At 45.9% G+C, this 21,088-nt stretch overlaps 2 protein-coding genes and 1 long non-coding RNA gene across 4 annotated transcripts in view; 1 reads left to right on the top strand and 2 right to left on the bottom strand.

The window, feature by feature from the left end:
- COG7 (component of oligomeric golgi complex 7) overlaps nucleotides 1-12,120 on the top strand; it is a 40,612-nt gene extending 28,492 nt beyond the window's left edge. The window contains 8 exon segments of the mRNA XM_044303209.1: nucleotides 979-1,044; nucleotides 3,988-4,171; nucleotides 9,086-9,205; nucleotides 9,207-9,227; nucleotides 10,027-10,110; nucleotides 10,295-10,409; nucleotides 10,693-10,836; nucleotides 11,759-12,120. Of these exon segments, the coding sequence (XP_044159144.1) occupies nucleotides 979-1,044; nucleotides 3,988-4,171; nucleotides 9,086-9,205; nucleotides 9,207-9,227; nucleotides 10,027-10,110; nucleotides 10,295-10,409; nucleotides 10,693-10,836; nucleotides 11,759-11,925 (901 nt within the window). The 3' untranslated portion in view covers nucleotides 11,926-12,120.
- A 5,776-nt stretch (nucleotides 12,121-17,896) lies between these two features.
- LOC122945616 lies at nucleotides 17,897-19,729 on the bottom strand. The gene is made up of 2 exons (XR_006391128.1): nucleotides 18,967-19,729; nucleotides 17,897-18,537 (listed from the first exon to the last, which is right to left on the bottom strand). It is a non-coding gene; the product is annotated as an uncharacterized LOC122945616 (long non-coding RNA).
- A 259-nt stretch (nucleotides 19,730-19,988) lies between these two features.
- SCNN1B (sodium channel epithelial 1 subunit beta) overlaps nucleotides 19,989-21,088 on the bottom strand; it is a 47,234-nt gene continuing 46,134 nt past the window's right edge. For both annotated transcript variants that reach the window (XM_044304898.1, XM_044304900.1), the window contains exon 13: nucleotides 19,989-21,028. In XM_044304898.1, coding sequence (XP_044160833.1) covers nucleotides 20,675-21,028 — 354 coding nt within the window. In that variant the 3' untranslated portion in view covers nucleotides 19,989-20,674. The remainder of the gene's footprint in view (nucleotides 21,029-21,088) is intronic.

Genomic DNA, 21,088 nt, shown 5'->3' with positions numbered 1-21,088 from the left:
GGGGACAAGAATAGGACATGTTCTATTTTTTTCTGGGGGCGCGCTCCGGAAATGCGGATGCGGAGAGCACATAGTGTGCTCTCCGCATCTATTCCGTCCCCATAGAGAATGAATGGGTCCGCACCCGTTCCGCAATTTGCGTAACGGATGCAGACCTATTATACGGACGTGTGAATGGAGCCTAAGCTTGATGGATTTGTCAATAAAACTTAAAGGAGCTATTTGGGAATTTTAGGTGTCAGATCAGATCTCCAACACCTAAAACCCCGGTCGACCGGCTGTTAGAAGAGGCTGGCGCTCCATGAGTGCCGTGGCTTCTTCCTAGGCCCTGTGATGTCACCGTACATCGGTCACATGGCCTAGTGGCAGCTCAGGCCCACTTAAGTCAATGGGGCTGAGCCACAATACCAAGCACAATGTACTGTGCTTGGAAGGCTGCTGGGAGTCGGCAGCGCTCACCAGAGCTCAGATGGATGTACTCGGACCCCCTCCGATGTGATAATGATGACCTATTCTGAGGATAGGTCATAATCATCTTTACCTGGATAAGCCCTTTTAAAAAACATAAAAAGCTTATAGTTGTACTTCAGTATACCATAGAAACCTCTGACAAATAGATCCAAAAACACTGAAACAGCAAACCAAAATTTGTGTCAGTATCAAAACTTACGACTGTACAGACATTTGAAATAAATCCCAAAGGGGCATGACGCTCATAAGACTGATAGCCCGTCTCCATTCTATCCATGATTGGGTTCTCTGATTATATGAATGGTGCTCTCATTGACTTTAATAGATCTGTAGTGTGCCAGGATATACCCGCCCCCGCCATTACGATGGTAATACAGTGGGAATAACCGCCGTAGTGATTGTTAGGGTCCCAGCTCACACCCCAGCTGATGAAAACATCTGTGATAAGTCAGGGCTCCTCTTGTCCACCTCCCTTCCGTTCTTATTTCACTGTCTTTCATCCTTTAGGATCATCGCCACGTGTGGAGAATTGTTACGGCAGTGTGGCGACTTTGAGCAGCAGCTGGCAAGCCGGTAAGAAGAGTCATCAACGTTTTTCAATTTATGCGACGGCCCATACGCCATGTCTGTATTACGGCCGGCAAAATAGGGGATACCTCCGAGACTAACAAATGCCCCCCATATGCCCGGGCCCCTCACACTTAATCTACTTACCTGGCTCCCCGCTCCCTGTGCCGCTCCTGGTACCCGCAGAACCCGTTGCTGCTGAAAACATCCGGGGGGGGGGGGGGGGGGGGGGGACCCGATGCTATGGAGGCTCGTCATTGGCTGCTCGTCCCCGACACCGCACGGGGAGAAGCAGCTGCAGCAGTGCGGGTACCAGGAGTTGCACGGGGAGCCAGGTAAGTAGATTCAGTGTGAGGGGCCCGGGCATAATGGGGACATTTTTTAGTCTCAGATAACCCCTTTAATGTTATTTATGTATAAATCACAAATATGCCCTGAAAACAAATGTTCAAGCAATTAGCAATAATAAAGATCGTGTGGCCTAGTCCCCTTGTGGGGCTAAAAAAATAAAAGGGGGAATAGAGTTTTTAAAAATTAAATAAAACAAAGCAATGGTGGACTCATACTATGTACCCCCAAAATGGTGCCATTGAAAAATTCAACTTGTCCCTCATCAACATGGAAAAACAAAAATGTTATGCAGCAGTGAAAAAATGGGGGGGGGGGATCACGTCTTGAGAGCTACATCACATCCTTAAAGGAGTGGTGCCAAGTTTATAAGTTCCACAGGATTGGGGATAACTAACTGATTGATTGGTGGCGGTGTCCATCCGCTGGGGTGCCCCACCAATACCAAGAATGTGGGCCCCGTTCCCCAATCGGATGGAGCGGCAGGTCGAGCATATGCCCTATTGCTCCATTCATTCTCTATGGCACTGTCAGAAATTGCAGAGCGTTCCGTAGAAAATGAATGAATTGGCAGGACGAACGCCTGACCTGTCGTTCCATCGGATCGGGGCCCCCGTTCTTAAGATTGATGGGGTTCCCAGTGGTCGGACCCCTACCGATCAGTTAGTTATCCCAAGTCCTCCCTTTAAGGGATTAATGTTGCAGCACAAGCCCTCTGTATCTTTCAGTACTCCCCTTTGGCACGGCACAGCGGTATCTGGACAATCCAGGCCAAGCTCTTTTCATATCGCTGACCGTGTGCTGGGGATGTTAGGTCAGATTTCCAAAATCTCTGAGCAGTGCCAAAGGGGCTTGATCTAGACCAGTCATTCTGAAAATTAGTGGTGGTCGGAGATCTGAGACTTCACCAACTTCAACTTTTCTGTGACCTAGCGGCAGGTCCTCTTGAGTGAATTTCACTTGGAAAGTCTTCCCTTTGTTAGCCAAGCAGTTAATTAAAGGGTTAAAAGCCGGGGAGACGCGGTTGCTTTCGTTAAAGGGTTAAGAGCGGCAACACGTGGTCGAGTATTTCCAGTCAGATCAGTGTCGAATGTCAACACTTCCCCCGATGTTTAGGAATAGACGTGGCGTGCCTGTGGTATTGTGCCAGTGTTGTGTGTACCTGCTCTGTTTGTTTCCTGCCCGTCATCAATCAGACGCCATTGTCAGGCTTAATCCGCCACTTTGGAAAGATGCATTTTGCTATTTTTGAACCTTCCTAGCCTTAAGCCACAGATTTCTTTATGTCTTATGTCCTACTTAAACATGACAGGCGAGTGTAGCAGCGCCGTATTTTTTATTTTTATTTTTTAATTCGACAGCTCTTGCCACAGATTGTCTGATATTCTGGATTATCGGATTCCAGATTAAGCCATTTCACTGGTTTTCATTCTTCTTTTTGAAGGATATTAAAGGGGACTTCCGAAATCCATCAGATCCTTGATTATATAAAACACCTGGAGGAGAAAGTTTGTAATATAGTTGCAAGGATTGGCTCCCAGGAACCCGGTCATGTAACGCCCCTCTTCTTCTGAAAATCCTGCTTCCACAGATGTCACATCTTTTGCCAGGTTTCCTCCACGGGCTATGGACGGGATGTAGCTTCCGCTAGGGACAGGGTTAGAAGAATTATTCCTCTATCTGGTACTCCTCTCCAGGGAGAGGAATAACCAAAGTCAGAAACCTGGTAAAGGACCTGACATCAGCGGAAGCAGGATTTTCAGGAGTGGTACGTGACGGGGTTCCTGAGCAGCTGATACAATTTAGGAGCTGTGAGTATATTGCAAACTTTCTTCTACAGGGGTGTTATGTGTAGTTAAAGTGGGTTTGCGGGGGCTGTTGGGTCCCGGAAAACCCCTTAAAGAGGACATGTCAACTTTGCTAGTACTTGCTTCGGAAATTACAACTCTGAAGAATCTCTCCTTTGAACACCAAATTGTGTTGTTCCTCTGCTATTCTTCTTGGAAATGTATGAATTAATTGGCAGGTACCATTAGCCCAGCAAATCAGCAGCATGTGTCTGCACAGTCTGTCATTATCTGCAGGACATGCCCCTGTCATACATTTCCAGGAGGAGTCATAGAGGAAAGGTCTAAGAAAAAGATGCTATAGACCAGGGATGGCCAACCTGAGGCTCTCCAGCTGTTGCAAAACTACAACTCCCATCATGCCCAGACTGCCTACAGTTAGCAGCCTACAGCAGGGCATGGTGGGAGTTGTAGTTTTACAACAGCTGGAGAGCCGCAGGTTGGCCATGCCTGCTATAGACAAAGGGTATCTACTAGAACAGACACTTTAGCCCAGAATATCAGACATACAGTAAAAATGGCAAACATTAAAGGGGTTTCCACATGAACAGTACTTTACAGGATAGGGGGTAAGTTTCTGGTCACAGGGGGCCCCCCAGTGATCATGAAAATGGAGGTCCCAGAGTGCCCCATAAGATGGGAGCAATGCTGCGCATGCGCTACCACCACTCCATTCACTTTTATAGGACCGCTGTATCATAGAAGTGAATTAAAAAGTGGTCAAGCAACTTTTTGAATGTTTCTCCTCTTCCAGGATCCTGTCCACAGCCGGTAAGCATTTATCCGAGTCCTACAGCCCCCGCAGCCTCACCGGCATACAGGAAGGAACCGCCACCGAGCGCAAGAGTTGCAAAAACCCCTGGCAGGAATACAACTACCTCCAGAAGGGCGACCCGGCCGAGTATGCCGGTCTGATGGAGACATTGTATATGTTAAAGGTGAGAACACAACTTTTGTCTATTGCTCTTTCCGCACCACTAGAATGAAAGCTGATCGCGGCGGAGGACAATGCCTCCATCAGGAGCAATCAGTCAGCTTTCTTATGTAATAATAGTCCTGTCCCATGCTCAGCTCCTCCAGTGTTTGCTCTTCTCTCATCCATCACTAAGTATATGTCACTCTCTCTGGATTCCGTATATCTCTACATCTCCCTTTCTCCCTGCTGTCACTCATATCTGTTTCTCGTTAAAGGAGCACCTAAAGGCTATACTGTCCCTTTAAAGATGCAGCAAATAGTTTTTGTCTCATTACATTTTTTTCCCTTTGACATAGCTATGAATTGCAATGCATGTGCATATAAAATGCAAAAGCATGTCTTACCAGGGCTTCTGATAGGGGGCATTCACACTACATTTGCAGCGCACATTTGCTGGTATACACCGGGAAGATTTCAAGACGTATGCCCCAATGTATATCCTTGTATACGCATACAGTGGGATACCGGGGGGCACTTAAAGGGCATCTGTCAGCAGATTTGTACCTATGACACTGGCTGACCTGTTACATGTGCGCTTGGCAGCCAAAGGCACCTGTGTTGGTCCTATGTTCATATGTGCCCGCATTGCTGAGAAAAATGATGGTTTATTATATGCAAATGAGCCTCTAGGAGCAACGGGGGCATTGCCATTACACCTAGAGCAGGCATGTCCAAACTGCGGCCCTCCAGCTGTTGCAAAACTACAACTCCCAGCATGCCATAATAGCTGTAAGCTATCGTTTGCACTGCCTGGTCCTGTCAATTAAAGTGCAGAAGGCACGGCAGATGCAGAGCGAGCAGAGCCTCTAGGTGTAACGGCAACGCCCCCGTTGCTCCTAGAGGATCATTTGCATATAATAAACCATCATTTTTCTCAGCAATGCGGGCACATATGAACATGGGACTAACACAGATGCCTTCAGCTGCCAATGCGCACATGTAACAGGTCAGCCAGTGTCATAGGGACAAATCTGCTGACAGATGCCCTTTAAGATCCCACGTCAAGTGGTTCTCCCACCATAAGAGCTTTTCCCCTTTCCGCAGGATAGGTCACAAGTGTCTGATCAGAGGCGAATTGACCACTGGCAAGAGTGTGCGACACTGGAGCAAATCAAGCGGCGGTCACATATGCGCTCTGCCGCTCCTTTATTAGAGCCAGAGCTGGCCAAGCAGTCCCATATAATTTAATGGAGTGCCAGCGCACATGTGACCGCAGATACATTCACTGGTGGCACTCTAGAACCTTCGGCACTCCAGCTGTTTTGAAACTACAGTTCCCAGCATGCTTTATTCATTTCTATGAGAGCTCTTAAAAGAGAAAAGCAAGTATGCATGCTGGGAGTTGTAGTTTCACAACAGCTGGTGTGCCGGAGGTTGCCTTCCCCTGCTCTAGAACTTCATACAGGATAGGGCGATACGTTCTAAAGGCTTATGCAAATGAACGTAAGGGCACCACGGCCGTGCAGCGGACTGCAAATAGCGGTCCGCAATGCACAGGCACCGGCCTTGTGCACTCCGTGCTGCGGTGCAGACCTGTGGACTTGAACGGGTCTGCGATCTGCAAGATACGGCAAAAGATAGGGCATGGTCAGTATTTTGCGGTGCGGAGGCTCGGACCCGAAAGCCCCCAAGTGTTTCCGTGTGCTTCCGATGCGTGCCTCTGCTCCTCAAAAGATGGGACATGTCCTATCTTTTGCCGTATCTTGCAGATTGCGGACCCGAGCACGCTGTCCTTTCCTTGACTGTCAAAAAGTTGCCCCAGTTCTGGCTATTACTAGTATGCCTCAGGGGATTGTGCAGTATTAGTACCTGTCATGTAAGCAGTGACTGCAGTCGCAGGACTGGGTGGACCAGCCCCGCACGGTATACAAGTATGTCATTTGTGCAATCATTCCTGAAGGTTTTGCCAGCCTCTAGTTCTGGAACGGATTGTTCTGTTCAGGGCCGTTACACTTGTGGCTGTCATCCATAGCGGCACTGCCACCACCGCTCCACCTGGCACAGCTCCTGCAGTTTCCGCTCTGTCCACGCTTCTGCTGCCTGCTCTTGACGTTCAATGGGGTGGTGTTCCCATCTATCTGCAGGATCTTTACAGCAGTTTATTTTTTTTCTGTGAACTTAAAGGATTAATTGGAAAAATATATTAACCGTGGAAGAACACATAGAACCCAGCCATGGCCAGTTATCATGGAAATTCCCTTATTATTTTTTTTCCTGGTGGATAAATTTCCATTCACTGCTAATATTAGGAGGGTAGTTCAAAAACAGCGCCACTCTTGTGCGTGGACTGTGTGTGGTATTGCAGCCCAGCCCTATTCAAGTGAATATAGCAATACCAAACAAACTTATGGACATCGGGAAAAAATAAAAAGTTTTCTTATAATATACTAGTTAGATATGATCTCAGTCCTTGATTGGTGAGGGTCGGACCTCAGGGTCTCCAATTGATTCCTAGCACTTAGGGGCTATGGCACTTGGGTAAAGGGGTTATCCCTGATTTAGATACTGATGCCCTATCCTCAGCTGTTTGTGAAGAGGCCCCTGTCCTCACTAGAGCTCCAGTGAAAGCTGCGGCTTCCTCGCATCTTACCAAGCACAGCGCTGTCCGTTGGGTAGTGGCAGTGCTTCATTTTGCAGCTCAGGGCTTTGTGACCGATATACGGTGAACTGACTGGTCTAGGAAGAGGCTTAACCACACATGGAGCATTGCATTCTCTTCGAACAACTGATCATGTGGGGGTCAGACACCGCCCGTCTGATATTGAGGATAGGTCCATCGATATCAAAATTCCGGTTGACCCCCTTTAAGACAAAACAGCCACTGCTGGGAAGAGTCAAGCCACAGAGCTACGCTGCAATGGCGGGATGAAAGTTGGGGCTCCTTTGTTCTAGGCATCATTTAGGGGTCCCATAATCTCCTGAAGCCCTAACCACCCAGTTTAGGTGGCCACTGTAGGTCTATCTGTCTCTTCTTCTCTGTCTATTTTTTTTTCTTCTGTCTACCTCTTCTCTCCCTCATGCAACCATCTACTGTACCTGTACAAAAGCAAAGAGCAACGGTGAAGGTCTGGTGCAATGCCTCAGGGACAGTAGGCGGTAAAGTCCATAGATAACTTCCAGAAAACAAATAATGAGGCAGCACCCCAAAGTAGGTAAAGGGGGTCAGACCCGTTTATTACTCCTCTAGCAACGTTTCAGCCCAGCTCAATGGGGCCTTTGTCAAGCAAACACACGATGTCCTATGCATCCTTAAATACACCACTGTGATAATTGCTGACATCATTACATAATTGATGATAAGTGTAACAGATAAAAAGATAATGAAACATGATGGCAGCTTCAAAATCATTCCTAATGCCCATCTATTTGTCCTGATTTCCAATTTTCCTTTGTTGATGTTTCCTGGTTTAGGCTGCTTTCACACCTGCGTTAGGTGCGGATCCGTCTGGTATCTGCACAGATGGATCCGCACCAATAATGCAAACGCTGGTATCCGTTCAGAACGGATCCGTTTGCATTATTCATTCAAAAAAAAGTCTAAGTCAAAACGGATCCGTCTTGACTTGCACTGAAAGTCAATGGGGGACGGATCCGTTTTCAATTGCACCATATTGTGTCAGTGAAAACGGATCCGTCCCCATTGACTTACATTGTAAGTCAGGACGGATCCGTTTGGCTCCACATCCTCAGGCGGACACCAAAACGCTGCAAGCAGCGTTTTGGTGTCCGCCTCAAAAGCGGAACGGAGACCAAACGCAGCCAAACTGATGCATTCTGAGCGGATCTGTTTTGGGCCGCTTGTGAGAGCGCTGAAACGGATCTCACAAGCGGACCCAGAAACGCCAGTGTGAAAGTAGCCTTAGCCATTCTAGTCATGGATTTGATGGATGTTTTGTTATTACTTGTTTACAGATGTAGTTGTTCCCCGATCATGTGACTGGCTTGGTCAGGTGATCCTGGGTCCGCTCCTCTCCCGGACGCCTCGCGTGACTTGCGCGATGACGTTGCACGGTCACGTGATGTGCGTCCCGGTGAGTGGTGAATCGGCGCGGCTCAGGCGCCGGGACATGCGCAGTGGCTGGCCAGGGACGCTATGTCTCACACTGCGACCACCAACGGTGTAGTAGGTGTTTAGTTTTAACTTTAAACTAAAACATCTGTTGCTATTTTATACAAGTAAATCATTTGCAGCCTACACAGGAGGATGTAATGCATCATTATTGCACCTGGCACTTTATTTTATGAATTTGATAATGATATACACTTGAGATTATTTGGAACACAATGTGCAGTGAGTTAATTATGTAATAACACTTGGATGTATATTTTTATGAAGCTACAATCATGTTTTATTATCTTTTTGCACATTATCTGTTACACTTATCATCAATTATGTAATGATGTCAGCAATTATCACAGTGGTGTATTTAAGGATGCATGGGACATCGTGTGTTTGCTTGACAAAGGCCCCATTGAGCTGGGCTGAAACGTTGCTAGAGGAGTAATAAACGGGTCCGACCCCCTTTACCTACTTTGGAGAGCTGCCTCATTATTTGTTTTCTGGAAGTGATCTATCTACCAGTATCCTGTCTAATCTGTCTGCCTGTCTAATCTGTCTGCCTGTCTAATCTGTCTGCCTGTCTAATCTAGCTGTCTGTCTAATCTGTCTGCCTGTCTAATCTGTCTGCCTGTCTAATCTGTCTGCCTGTCTAATCTGTCTGCCTGTCTAATCTGTCTGCCTGTCTAATCTAGCTGTCTGTCTAATCTGTCTGATCTATCTCATATTTGTCTGTCCACTGCCAGGTCTATGTTAGATTATATGTTTTTCACATGGTTTGTGTACGAGCTCTGATCTCCGTCTGCTTTGTATCCCCAGGAGAAAGGAGCAGTCAATGCTAACCTCCTGTCAGCTGCCCGCACCGATCTCACCCGCCAGAACCAGGTGGCCTATCAGCTGGCATTTGATTCTGTCTTCCTAAGGATAAAACAGCAACTGCCTATTGGTACCCAAGATGGAGGTGAGTACCTGTTTCCTCCGTTCCCTCTATTCAATGCCATCACTCCTCCCAGGCTGGTGAAAGCGCCAGCAGCAAACGACATTGGCCTACGGAGTTCCCAGCCCTGCTTCAGTACAGTGCAAAGCCCCTGAACCCCTCTCTGTGACGCCCACCTCTCACTGATAGTACCGTTTACCACCGTATTCAGAACCGTTTTACTCTTCACTCTAGCCCTGGGTGCTGGCAGCCATCTTTCTTAAAGGGTTCATCTAGGTCAGGGATGGCTAATCTCCGGCACTCCAACTGTGGTGAACAGTGATGGCCAGTTCGCAGTGTTCGCCAGCGAACACATGCGGGCTGCCGTCTTGACTCACAAGTCCAGCGATGCACAGGTAAGCCCTTACCTGTGTCGGGAGCCGGTCTGAAACAAATGCGGTCACCGGGAGCAGGCAGTTCCGAGAGTAGTCACCGGGGGCCTTCATCGCGCTGTTCTTGGAACTGCCTGCTCCCGGTGACCTGCATTTGTTTCAGACCGGCTCCCGGCACAGGTAAGGGCTTACCTGTGCATCGCTGGACTTGTGAGTCAAGACGGCAGCCCGCATGTGTTCACTGGCCATCACTGGTGGTAAAACTATGACTCCCAGCATGCACCATTGATTATGTAGTTCTGAGAACAGCCAAGCAAGTGTGCATCTTGGGAGTTGTAGTTTTACCACAGCTGGAGTGCCGGAGGTTAGCCATCCCAGATCTAGTTTGAAAATACTTTAATAAAGGCAGCCACCATCCGATTTATTTATTTTTCTTTGTATTATATTTTCAGAGTTGGGGATATGAAGACAAGGGGGAAACCTTGACGGAAGATTTGCCGACATTCAGCCTCACTCCTCTGGAGTACATCAGTAATGTAAGTGCTATTTTTTCCCCATCCTAAGGACATACAGTACTGAACCCTGAAGGACCCATGAGTCAGCGGGGTCCTTTAGGCACAGTTGGTGTGATGGATCTGGCACTGCTGTTGGTGTGAGCAGACTCTAGGAGAGCTATGTGACAACACCCGGAGAAAGGTAACATCGCCTTTGTATTTGTAGATCGGTCAGTACCTCATGTCCCTCCCTCTGCATCTCGAGCCCTTTGTAACCCCAGAAGATTCGTCTCTGGAGCTTGCACTGCATGCCGGGAAGCTGCCTTATCCTCCTGAACAAGGTGAGTCCACCGTAATCCTTCTGTGGAACTTTGACCACACGGGACGCACTGATCACACACCTTTACCCGTTAATGGATTTTCACTGCCAAGTCTATCATGCCAAGTTTATAAAGGCTTCCATATGTTATACACCCAGAAAACATGCAAACGCTTGCCAAATATTAACACTTCTCAGAATTACAGGAATGACCTTGGGTGATCAACCTTAAGATAAAGGTAATTTTGTTTGACCATAAGCCACGGAAGCCCCGTCTGACTACATGCGCTTTGTGTACATTGCAGGGGAAGAGACCCCAGAACTGGACAACATGGCTGATTATTGGCTGGGATCGCTAGCCAGAGCCACCATGCAGACTTACTGTGATGTCATCCTACAGATCCCAGTCCTCACGCTGCACGCCGGCAAGCAGCTGGCAACCGATATAGGTGAGAGGTCACTACCGTTTCTGTGTTATACTGGGCAAATACCATAGGGGACAGGCTGGTCTCATTCTACAGTATCGGTACATGTTCCACTTGGAGCATTTAGCATTTCTTCATAGGATAGTTAATAAACCGGCAGCAGGAGGTGTCTTGGACTAACAAATGTACAGCATGCTTCAGTGGTGCGGCCATCTTGGATAGCAGAAGCAGAGCCTGGGAATTGGCTGATCTGCTAATTTCGTTTTTTTGGCAAGAGAATCGCTTTAAGGGCCTGTAACATGTTTCCCCCTCTGTGTTCCAGCGGTTTTACCGTTATTTTTTTTCTTGTGTTTAGCCATTGAAAATCTTGACATTTGCGGGACAGATTGTAGTTTTTTGTAAAGGAACTATTTTGGGGTACATATAATGTATTAAAAAACTATTATTATTTCTTTGGGGGAGGAGGAAAAAGTACAGTTTCCACATTGAGAGTCAGTTACAAACACCGGCTTTTTACACCAGTCTTTGTTTTCCCTCCTGCTGTCCGAGGATCTCCCTAATCTACGATGAGGCGCGCGCCTCGTCATAACTTAGTCAAACCTCCGGCAGTCCCTGTGCCATGACTGGAGTAGTTTTAAGCCAACGTTTGCATCTTTTTTCCAGGTGTAAATGTTAGTAAATTTGCCCCGGTCTGCCCCCGTCACTCCCAAGTAGCGAGCATGACACAAAAACGCACGCGCGATTAAATATTATTGCACGGGCGTTAAAAAAGTCACAACAAAGGGTTACTTTTTTATCAGTGTCAATAGGAAAATCTCTTACCCCCCCCCCCCCCCTCCATTTGCCCTATTATTGCATCCGTAAATAGGGTCTCCAATCCAAAGAGGACAACTCGTAGACTGTGTGGTATAGATTCCTCTAACCTTCAGTTATGTTGTCTTCCTAGATTATTTGACCAATGTCATGGACGCACTGGGCCTGCAGCCCACCCGCACTTTACAGACAATCGTCTCCCTGGTCAAGATCAAACCTGAAGACTTCAGACAAGCGGCAAAATCCTTACCCAGGAAAATCTCCTCCTCCATTGCCGCCATGAGAAACATTGAGTACTAATCAACCTGGCCTCCAAAGTAGCATGGACGCTCTTTACCTATGTGGTGGCAGATCAGGATCCACTCATTCCGGCGAGATCTAAGAGATGGGGAGTCTGTTCAGAACAGGTACTCATGGAGTTAAAGGACTGCGGTGGCGTAACGTGTCCTTGTATCCTGTAAACTTTACTGCCAAATATAAAGAAAAAGGAATATATTTATTTGTCAGAAGAGTTTATAGAAAGTTTAATGTTTCGAAAGTGTTTTCACAAAAGGCACCTGAGTTACCAGCGACATTCTTTCAGTTACACTTATGCAACATTGACGGCTCATGTAACCCCCTCCCCCATTTACATTAATAGACTTGGATTTCCTAGGCTGCAGTGTAAAAGCTGTATCTAGTCCCTCCATCCAATGGTCAGTGCCTTCACCTACCATGTACTATGGACCTCCAAGATGTTAAAGAGTCACTCTACTTTCAAACAATTTCATTTAATAGAAAACGGTGTAAATAGCAAATTTCTAATTAAAAAAATCTGCCTGCATCCACCTGAAGAAAAAGTTGCAAAGTCATGGCCACTTGGGGTCTCAGTTCCATCTATGTTCCAGTCCACTGCCTTTTGTCAGGCAAGATCCATTCCTAGAAACATAGACACAGAAGATGGGCGAGAGGAAGTGTGGGTGTTGCAGAGCTAGCTGAGATCCTGAGCCTGATAAAGGACTGCTTCTGAAGATTATAGGAGCGTCCTGCGTGTCTGTAAGTGTGGTTTCCCCCTCCTTATCTGTTGTGTGAGCTCCAGAGCTGGAAACATACTGGGAAAGAGACGCCCCATGCTTGTGAGAGAAATGCATCTAGTTGTGCAGCTGAAACAGGGAGAATATGGCAGAAAGAGATATTAGGGAAGCCCCCCAAAAAAGACCTGTTTCTTCACAGTTATGATTGTACAAAGCCATTATGCAATAATTTTTTTTTAATTTATTTATTTTTTTACTTTTTTGACCACTTGTCATTTTTGCCTGTGCAACATTTAGTCTAGCTGCACACGTTGCGGATTCTCGTGTGGAAAAAATGCAGCGTAGTGCAGTAACAGCAAAGTGTATGAGATTAGACAAATCTCATGAAAACATTGCTTTTTCGTTCTGTGCGAAAATTGACCTGCCCTGCGGATTTAGAAAGTCACAGCATGTCAGCTGTTTGTGCGGATTTCACCCTTTTCAATGCAAAGGTGAGATCTGCAGAAAATCCACACCAAAAACTGCAAATAAAACATGCGCTATTTGGTGCACAAACTCACGGAAATCTGTCTGGATTTTTTTTTTCTTTTTGTAAACCTGCGCCCATGTGCAGGTAGCCTCAGGATAGACTTGCACATGCACTTTTTGCAGCAAGTTTTGGCGCACTTTTGATGCAGTATTTTGAGCCAGAAGTGCATTTAAAAGGAAGGGGGAATATAAAGGAAAGGCTTACTCTCAGAAAACTGCGTCAAGTGCATGTGTATTTCTGGCCTGATGGGCGCAGAGATTGCATAAGTAGAGGTCCTCAACCGGCTGTAGGATGCAATAGGGGAACTGATGTTGAGACCTTACAAGAATTTTTTTCCACTCTGCAACCTGCCTATAAGCTTTAATATGTTATAGAGGGGATTTTCCTCTTTTGGGGACCCGCTTCCAGTAGCCAGGGAAGAGCCACTGCAAAGAGCAGCTCTTGCTTTAGGGGTCCTGATGCAAAGACTTCATGACTTCAGAGGAAATGTAAAGGTACGGCAGTAGAAGATGTCCATAAGGTGAGCATACTCTTTAAAACACTCATTCAGCTGACAGCTATTACTCCTGACTCCTCCACGCCAATACGCATGGATGCTCAGCCGAGTGTGCATGTGCTCTCAACAGAGGAACGGGAATCATTCCTTGCCACACACCTCTAGAACAACGGATTGGGAATGTTAAAATACAACGTCTTGTCAAGCCCCTTACACAGTAGAAAAGCCAACCAGTCCCTCCAAAATCAATTCATCTAACATGTATGGGCACAAGTATTTCTGTCTGCTATATACGATAGGCTGCCGCTATATACGATAGGCTGCCGCTATATACGATAGGCTGCCGCTATATACGATAGGCTGCCGCTATATACGATAGGCTGGCGCTATATACGATAGGCTGGCGCTATATACGATAGGCTGGCGCTATATACGATAGGCTGCCGCTATATACGATAGGCTGCCGCTATATACGATAGGCTGCCGCTACATACGATAGGCTGCCGCTACATACGATAGGCTGCCGCTACATACGATAGGCTGCCGCTACATACGATAGGCTGCCGCTACATACGATAGGCTGCCGCTATATACGATAGGCCGCCGCTATATACAGTACAGACCAAAAGTTTGGACACACCTTCTCATTCAAAGAGTTTTCTTTGTCATGATTATGAAAATTGTAGATTCACACTGAAGGCATCAAAACTATGAATTAACACATGTGGAATTATATACATAACAAGTGTTAAACAACTGAAAATATGTCATATTCTAGGTTCTTCAAAGTAGCCACCTTTTGCTTTGATTACTGCTTTGCACACTCTTGGCATTCTCTTGATGAGCTTCAGGAGGTAGTCACCTGAAATGGTTTTCACTTCACAGGTGTGCCCTGTCAGGTTTAATAAGTGGGATTTCTTGCCTTATAAATGGGGTTGGGACCATCAGTTGCGTTGTGGAGAAGTCAGGTGGATACACAGCTGATAGTCCTACTGAATAGACTGTTAGAATTTGTATTATGGAAAGAAAAAAGCAGCTAAGTAAAGAAAAACGAGTGGCCATCATTACTTTAAGAAATGAAGGTCAGTCAGTCCGAAAAATTGGGAAAACTTTGAAAGTAAGGGCTATTTGACCATGAAGGAGAGTGATGGGGTGCTGCGCCAGATGACCTGGCCTCCACAGTCACCGGACCTGAACCCAATTGAGATGGTTTGGGGTGAGCTGGACCGCAGAGTGAAGGCAAAAGGGCCAACAAGTGCTAAGCATCTCTGGGAACTCCTTCAAGACTGTTGGAAGACCATTTCAGGTGACTACCTCTTGAAGCTCATCAAGAGAATGCCAAGAGTGTGCAAAGCAGTAATCAAAGCAAAAGGTGGCTACTTTGAAGAACCTAGAATATGACATATTTTCAGTTGTTTCACACTTTTTTGTTATGTATATAATTCCACATGTGTTAATTCATAGTTTTGATGCCTTCATAGTCATGAAAATAAAGAAAACTCTTTGAATGAGAAGGTGTGTCCGAACTTTTGGTCTGTACTGTACGATAGACTGGCGCTATATACGATAGACTGCCGCTTCATGTTTTACAGGCTTATTTTAGTCACTCCAACAAGGGCAACAAAACAATGTTAAAAGTGTTATATGCTACTTGTTTATACAAGGAGAGGGGGACGTTGTGCAGCACCCGGAGTCAAGATTAAAGACTTCCAGTTAAAGGTAGTAGCAAACTGTCATGAGGACGGGTTTATGAAGTGTACAGTAAGGTAATGGAGGCTTCTGTGTTATTTATGGCAATCTGCTCTCCCAGTGCTTTTTGCTGGGCAATTTTTCGAGAGGGTTAAATTTTAACCACCTGTTAGTAAGTGAAGTGATGGCTCCGGATTTCGCTAAGCAAACACGGAGGCCTGAGATTTCGTTATAAAGACGCTCTTACACATTCTTCTTTCCCTTTACAAGCTTGTTAGACTCTACCATTAAATCAGACAGTTGGACTAATGATTAAACTCTCCGCAACCTGCTGACAGAGAAGGAGAGGTGCGGGGGCGGACGAGCCGTGGGGTCTCAGCCGCAGAGGAGGAAACTTCTAGAGAGGATGTCTGCCTGACAAACCAGTAAACCAGTGTGTAATGGCATAAGAACCTGCTAAATATCTCGCATGGCGTCGCCTTCCATGGATGATGGCGTAAGCAGGCACCGGCATCCATAGCCTTCCCAAAGTAGCACCTGCGCCTTCTACTATGCATGCGCTGAAAATTGTCGCCTCCCTGTTTGACCCGTATCTGCGTCTGCGCTGACCGCTTTCAGCACATGAGCAGTAGAAGACAAAAGCACTCTCTTGGAAAGGCTATGGCCTTTTTATGATGCTACCCATGTGGGTCAATTCCATGTATAAACCCCAGGGGCCATTATGCCATTACACACTAGTGCAGGCTGTTGGGGAACTACAACTCTCAGCAGGCTTTATTCACTTCAGACTTTCGATAATAATCAGATCACATTGTATCGGTGCAGAATATCAGGGAATTCCAAAGGGTTCACTTACTTCTTCTTGCAATTGTAACTTTAGCCATAGCCTTTGATTAAAACACCAGTACAATTCAGACGATGGTGTAAGATTTAGCAGAATGTGGAAACCATGTAATTGTGTCATGATTCATGTATGTTACTGCCGGATGGCCAATAAGCTCTGGTGGTTATTCCTGGCTCCTGATCACGCCTTTGTCTTTTTTCGTAAACTATCGTAGCAGCTCCTGGATGTTCTGTCCACAGTTATCAGCAAGGATCACAGCTACAAATCTGCCCTATGTCCCACTGAGCCGCCCTTCATTTGACTCCGAAAAAGGACCTCGTTAAAACTCTTAAAGGGGTTGTGCCAAGTTCTAAATTTATCGACTATCTAAAGCGGAGTTGCCAAACTCGCGGACCTCCAGCTGTTGTAAAAACTTCCATTCCCAGCGTGCCCTGATAGCCTGTAGGCTGCCCGCTGCATGATGGAAGTTGTAGTTTTGTATTAGCTGGAGGGCCACGAGTTTGACATCCCTTTTCTATAGGAGAGAACCATCTGATCGCTGCGAACCTCACCGATCACGAGAACAGGGGTCCCGTCCCCCCAAGTGAATGGAGCAGAAGGTTCCACGTGTGGACTGCTGCTGCTCCTCCATTCATTCTCTATGACTGCCGGAGAGAGCAGAGTGCTTGGCTGTTTCCATCAGTCCTGTAGACAATGAATGGAGCAGGCAGAGAGCATGCTGCTCCACTGATTAAAAGGAACGGGACCCCTAGTGTCAGACCCCCGCCGATCAGACGGTTATTCCGTATTTGCACGATAGGGAATAACTTGAGAACATGGCATAATCCCTTTAAGATTTAACAGTGCCACAAGATGGTCAAGATGCATCTAGAAGAGTTCTGGTCAACACGACACAATGTAGATTGCAGTACCTCAGGGGCCACACAGAGCGGCTGTCATCTCCACCACTGGACAGGACACTTAATATAAAGTAGTGCTTCCACCTGATCATTTAAAGGGTCCCCAGCTTTGGACAGTCCCTATTTGTTAGCAATGTCACAAAGTGTCCCCTGCTGGAACCCCCTGCAGTCAGCTGTTATCCATGGGGAAATCTGGACGAATAAGTGTTAAAAAATTTTTTTGCAGCGCCACCACAGGGGAAATGAAGCATTACACAGTCCTATTCAAAGACTGTTCCTTGCTGTTTGTAGCCACGCTATACTCTGGCATAAACTTGGGGATCCAGAGGGGACTCCCCCATATTAGCTCATAATACCCTAATCCGGAAAATTATTATTATTATTTTTAATTCAGGACAATCCCTTTTAAACTGGTGTCAGGATTGCAGTCTATGAAAAATGCTTGGTCCGGTAGCACGGGATGTGGTCCATGGGGTTCTGAAAATTTTAGTTTTCCCTTTTCGATACACAGACTGCACTCAAGCAAGCGTCATGTATGTATGTCTTATCTTTAGAGTCATGGGACAAGTGGTCTGCTTTCTTACTAAAACAGCGCCTGGTATTGCAGCTGGGGCCCATTCAGCTGAATACTGCAATATCACGTACCGCCTGGAGTGTGGTGGCCATGTTTGTTCATTCCATTAAATCACTTTTAATCGATGGGAAAAATTCCATGCATTTTGAAGGTGGCCATAATACTGTGACCGTTTAAATTTTTTCCTCCTATACTCGTATCCGGCATTAAAGGAAACGTAGTACGTGTTGGATTTCAATATTTTTTTTATTTATTTAGAATTCGGAATATAGAAAAGAATACATTTACAAAGACAATGAAACATAAAAAAAAAAAACTTTTGTCAAAATGACCTCACTTTAGAAATGTTCCCCAATACAGCTGGACGCCAACCAAGGAATGGGACCCAGCGTTGGATGATCACATATTCTGGCTAATCAAGTAGTCATACAAAATCTTCATTAATATATAGTATATGCTTCTATCACCGCTTATGGAAGAGTCTTATCATTGGCCATTTCTGAGGAGTCTTCTATTTCTATTACTTTTTACCTTTTAGATGGTTCTAAGTTTTGTGCCAGAAACGAGAGCCGGACTATCAGAATTTCTGCACGGTCAGATTCGGAATTCAAAGTGTCTGCTCTGGAATTCTCTCCTGCTCTGTATACCGTATACTGAAGGATACAGTATATGCATCTCCTGTGACACCCGCTTAAAGGGATTGTACAGGATTGGAAAAATATGGCAGCTTTCTGCCAAAAACTGTGCTTCAGTAGGGCTGAGCTGTAGTACCTGAGACAACCTGTGGACAGGTGTGGTACTTTGGAGGAAAGCAGCCATGCTTTTCTAATAATCTGTCAGCAGTTTTATGCCTATGACACTGGCTGACCTGTTTCATGTGCACTTGGCAGCTGATGGCGTCTGTGTTGGTCCCATGTTCATATGTGCCCGCATTGCTGAGAAAAATTATGTTTTATTATATGCAAATGAACCTCTAGGAGCAACGAGGGCGTTGCTGTTACTCCTATAGGTTCAGCTTTCTTTGCAGCTGCCGCATCCCCTGCACTTTGACACGGCCAGGCATGATCAAGTTTACACCGCCTGGCCTAATAAAGTGCAGAGGCAGTTGCAGAGAGAGCAGAGCCTCTAGGTGTAACGGCAACACCCCTGTTGCTCCTAGAGGCTCATTTGCATATATTAAAACATCACTTTTCTCAGCAATGCGGGCACATATGAACATGGGACCAACACAGATGCCTTCAGCTGCCAAGCGCACATGTAACAGGTCAGCCAGTGTCATAGGGACAAAACTGCTGACAGATGCCCTTTAAATTTAGGAGAAACAAAGTAGTGTGGTAGATATCACTAATACCTGTCAACCAAACCCTTTAAGGTAGGGCTGCACAACTTTTTTTTTGGTTCTCAGTCTCAGATTGTACATTTCACAAGGGCCCCAAAAAAACTAAGAGGGGTGTTCCATCAGACATTCTGGCATATTAAAAGTGTATCCCATAAGTGTCTGACAGGTGAGGGGTTCACTTCTGGGATTCCCATCTATCAGGAGAATACAGGAACAGACAAAATTTGACTGCCATGTTTTTCAGGACTACTGAGACACTGGTATGTATGTGTGCTTCCTGGTAGCTGGGGCCACATGTGGCCCCCAGGCCGCAGTTTGTGCACACCTACTTTAGGGGAATCGCTAAACCGTGAGCACACCATTGTGCAGTTGGTTGTTTAGGTTCTCATCTGTCCTCACAAAAAATAGTGAATGCAAACGGGAGAAGAGTCCAGGACTCTTGGCCAGCAGTATCCGATGAAGCCGGTTGACGGTACACCGCACATCACTGAACAGTGAGTCCTGGACTTTTCTCCTGGTAAGTTTGATGTTCATTCACCTTTTCTTTGTAGGTACAGATGGGTTTGATATGGGCAGGTTTGGGACCCCAAACTTCATCTCCATGATGGTGTTTTGGTGGTTTACATAGTAACCTAGTACATAGCCGAAAAAAGACATTTGTCCATCCAGTTCGGCCTGTGATCCTGCAGTTGATCCAGAGAAGGCAAAAAACACCTGTGAGGTAGAACCAATTTTCCATCACTTTAGGGGAATAAAAATTCCTTCCCGACTCCACTCAGGCATCAGAATAACTCCCTGGATCAACGACCCCGCTCTAGTAGACTATAGGCCTGTAGATTATTTACACTCCAGAAATACATCCAGGCCCCTCTTGATTCCCTTATTTACTCACCATCAACACCTGCCTCAGGCAGAGAGCTCCATAGTCTCCTGCTCTTACCGTAAGAATCCTCTTCTATGTTTGTGTAACAAACCTTCTCCTGGATGTCTCTAGGGCAGTTTAGGTTGGCCAAACACTTTCTCAGTAGTATCCCACCTGGGGAAATGTAGATTTCCATGAAGCACATCCAGATATATGGCAAACAGTGTAACAGGTGACAAGACCAGAGTCCTTTACAGAGCGAGCCACACTTGTTCAGCAGCACTCTGATCTAGTTTATAAAGGGGGTCCTAAGTGTTGGACCCCATGTATAACCTTCATATGACCTAATGTAGCATATAGACAGGGGTCACTCTCCTGACATGACCCCATTAAACCACTACTAGGACTAAAAATAAAATATTACTTTACACTGGGGTAGACAAATTACAAAAGCCAGTTAAGACACTATAGAACCTGGTTTCAGTAGAACAGACATCAACGGAAAGCGACCAAAAATTTGTGTGGCAGAAGGAAATTGCTAGGAATACTGGCAACCTGGCTCCTGAGATTTGTCAAGTAACACTATATACAGACCTGTAGAAGACTAAGAAAATATATTTCAAATAACTTTAAACACTTGAGTAGATCAATACTGAAAAATGACCCCTAATGGAGCTTCATTTTGTTCTAAAAATACAATATTTCTCCCCAAAAATATATAATAAGAATTTTTGGTACTAGTAGATTTCGTGAATGCGATTGATTAGTAATGGGTGTTAATTGTAATTACAAAATAAAATAAAGTTATTGTTCTTCATCACTAGATATGACTTCAATTGCATCATTCATCTGTCGAAGCCGAAGGGAGTCATACTTCGGAGGTGGGGTGCCTGGTATAGGCATAGGCTCTGGCTCTGGATCTTCATGATGGAAGTCAGGGTTAGTGTATCCTTCCACCAGCTCAGACACCGTGGGCGGTGGATCGGCGTACTCAGGGCGTCGTTTCTTCTCTTTTCTTACTCTGTGCCAAGCGAGAAGCTTGAGTATGGTGATCCAAAGACAGTCTATAATGATTTCTCCAAACTCAATGATGCATAGGACTGAGCCTCCCATCCAGAATCCAAACTGTCCACCCAAGTTCGACAGAAGCCACACCACCTATGGAACATAAAATACCTTAAGTGGTTAATATCCTCCACTGGTTTATCTGCCTGACAT

This window comes from Bufo gargarizans, chromosome 8 (assembly GCF_014858855.1).
Source record: "Bufo gargarizans isolate SCDJY-AF-19 chromosome 8, ASM1485885v1, whole genome shotgun sequence".
Lineage (NCBI taxonomy): Eukaryota > Metazoa > Chordata > Amphibia > Anura > Bufonidae > Bufo > Bufo gargarizans.
Note: the sequence above shows the minus strand (reverse complement) of the source record. Positions and strands in the feature narration are given on the sequence as shown.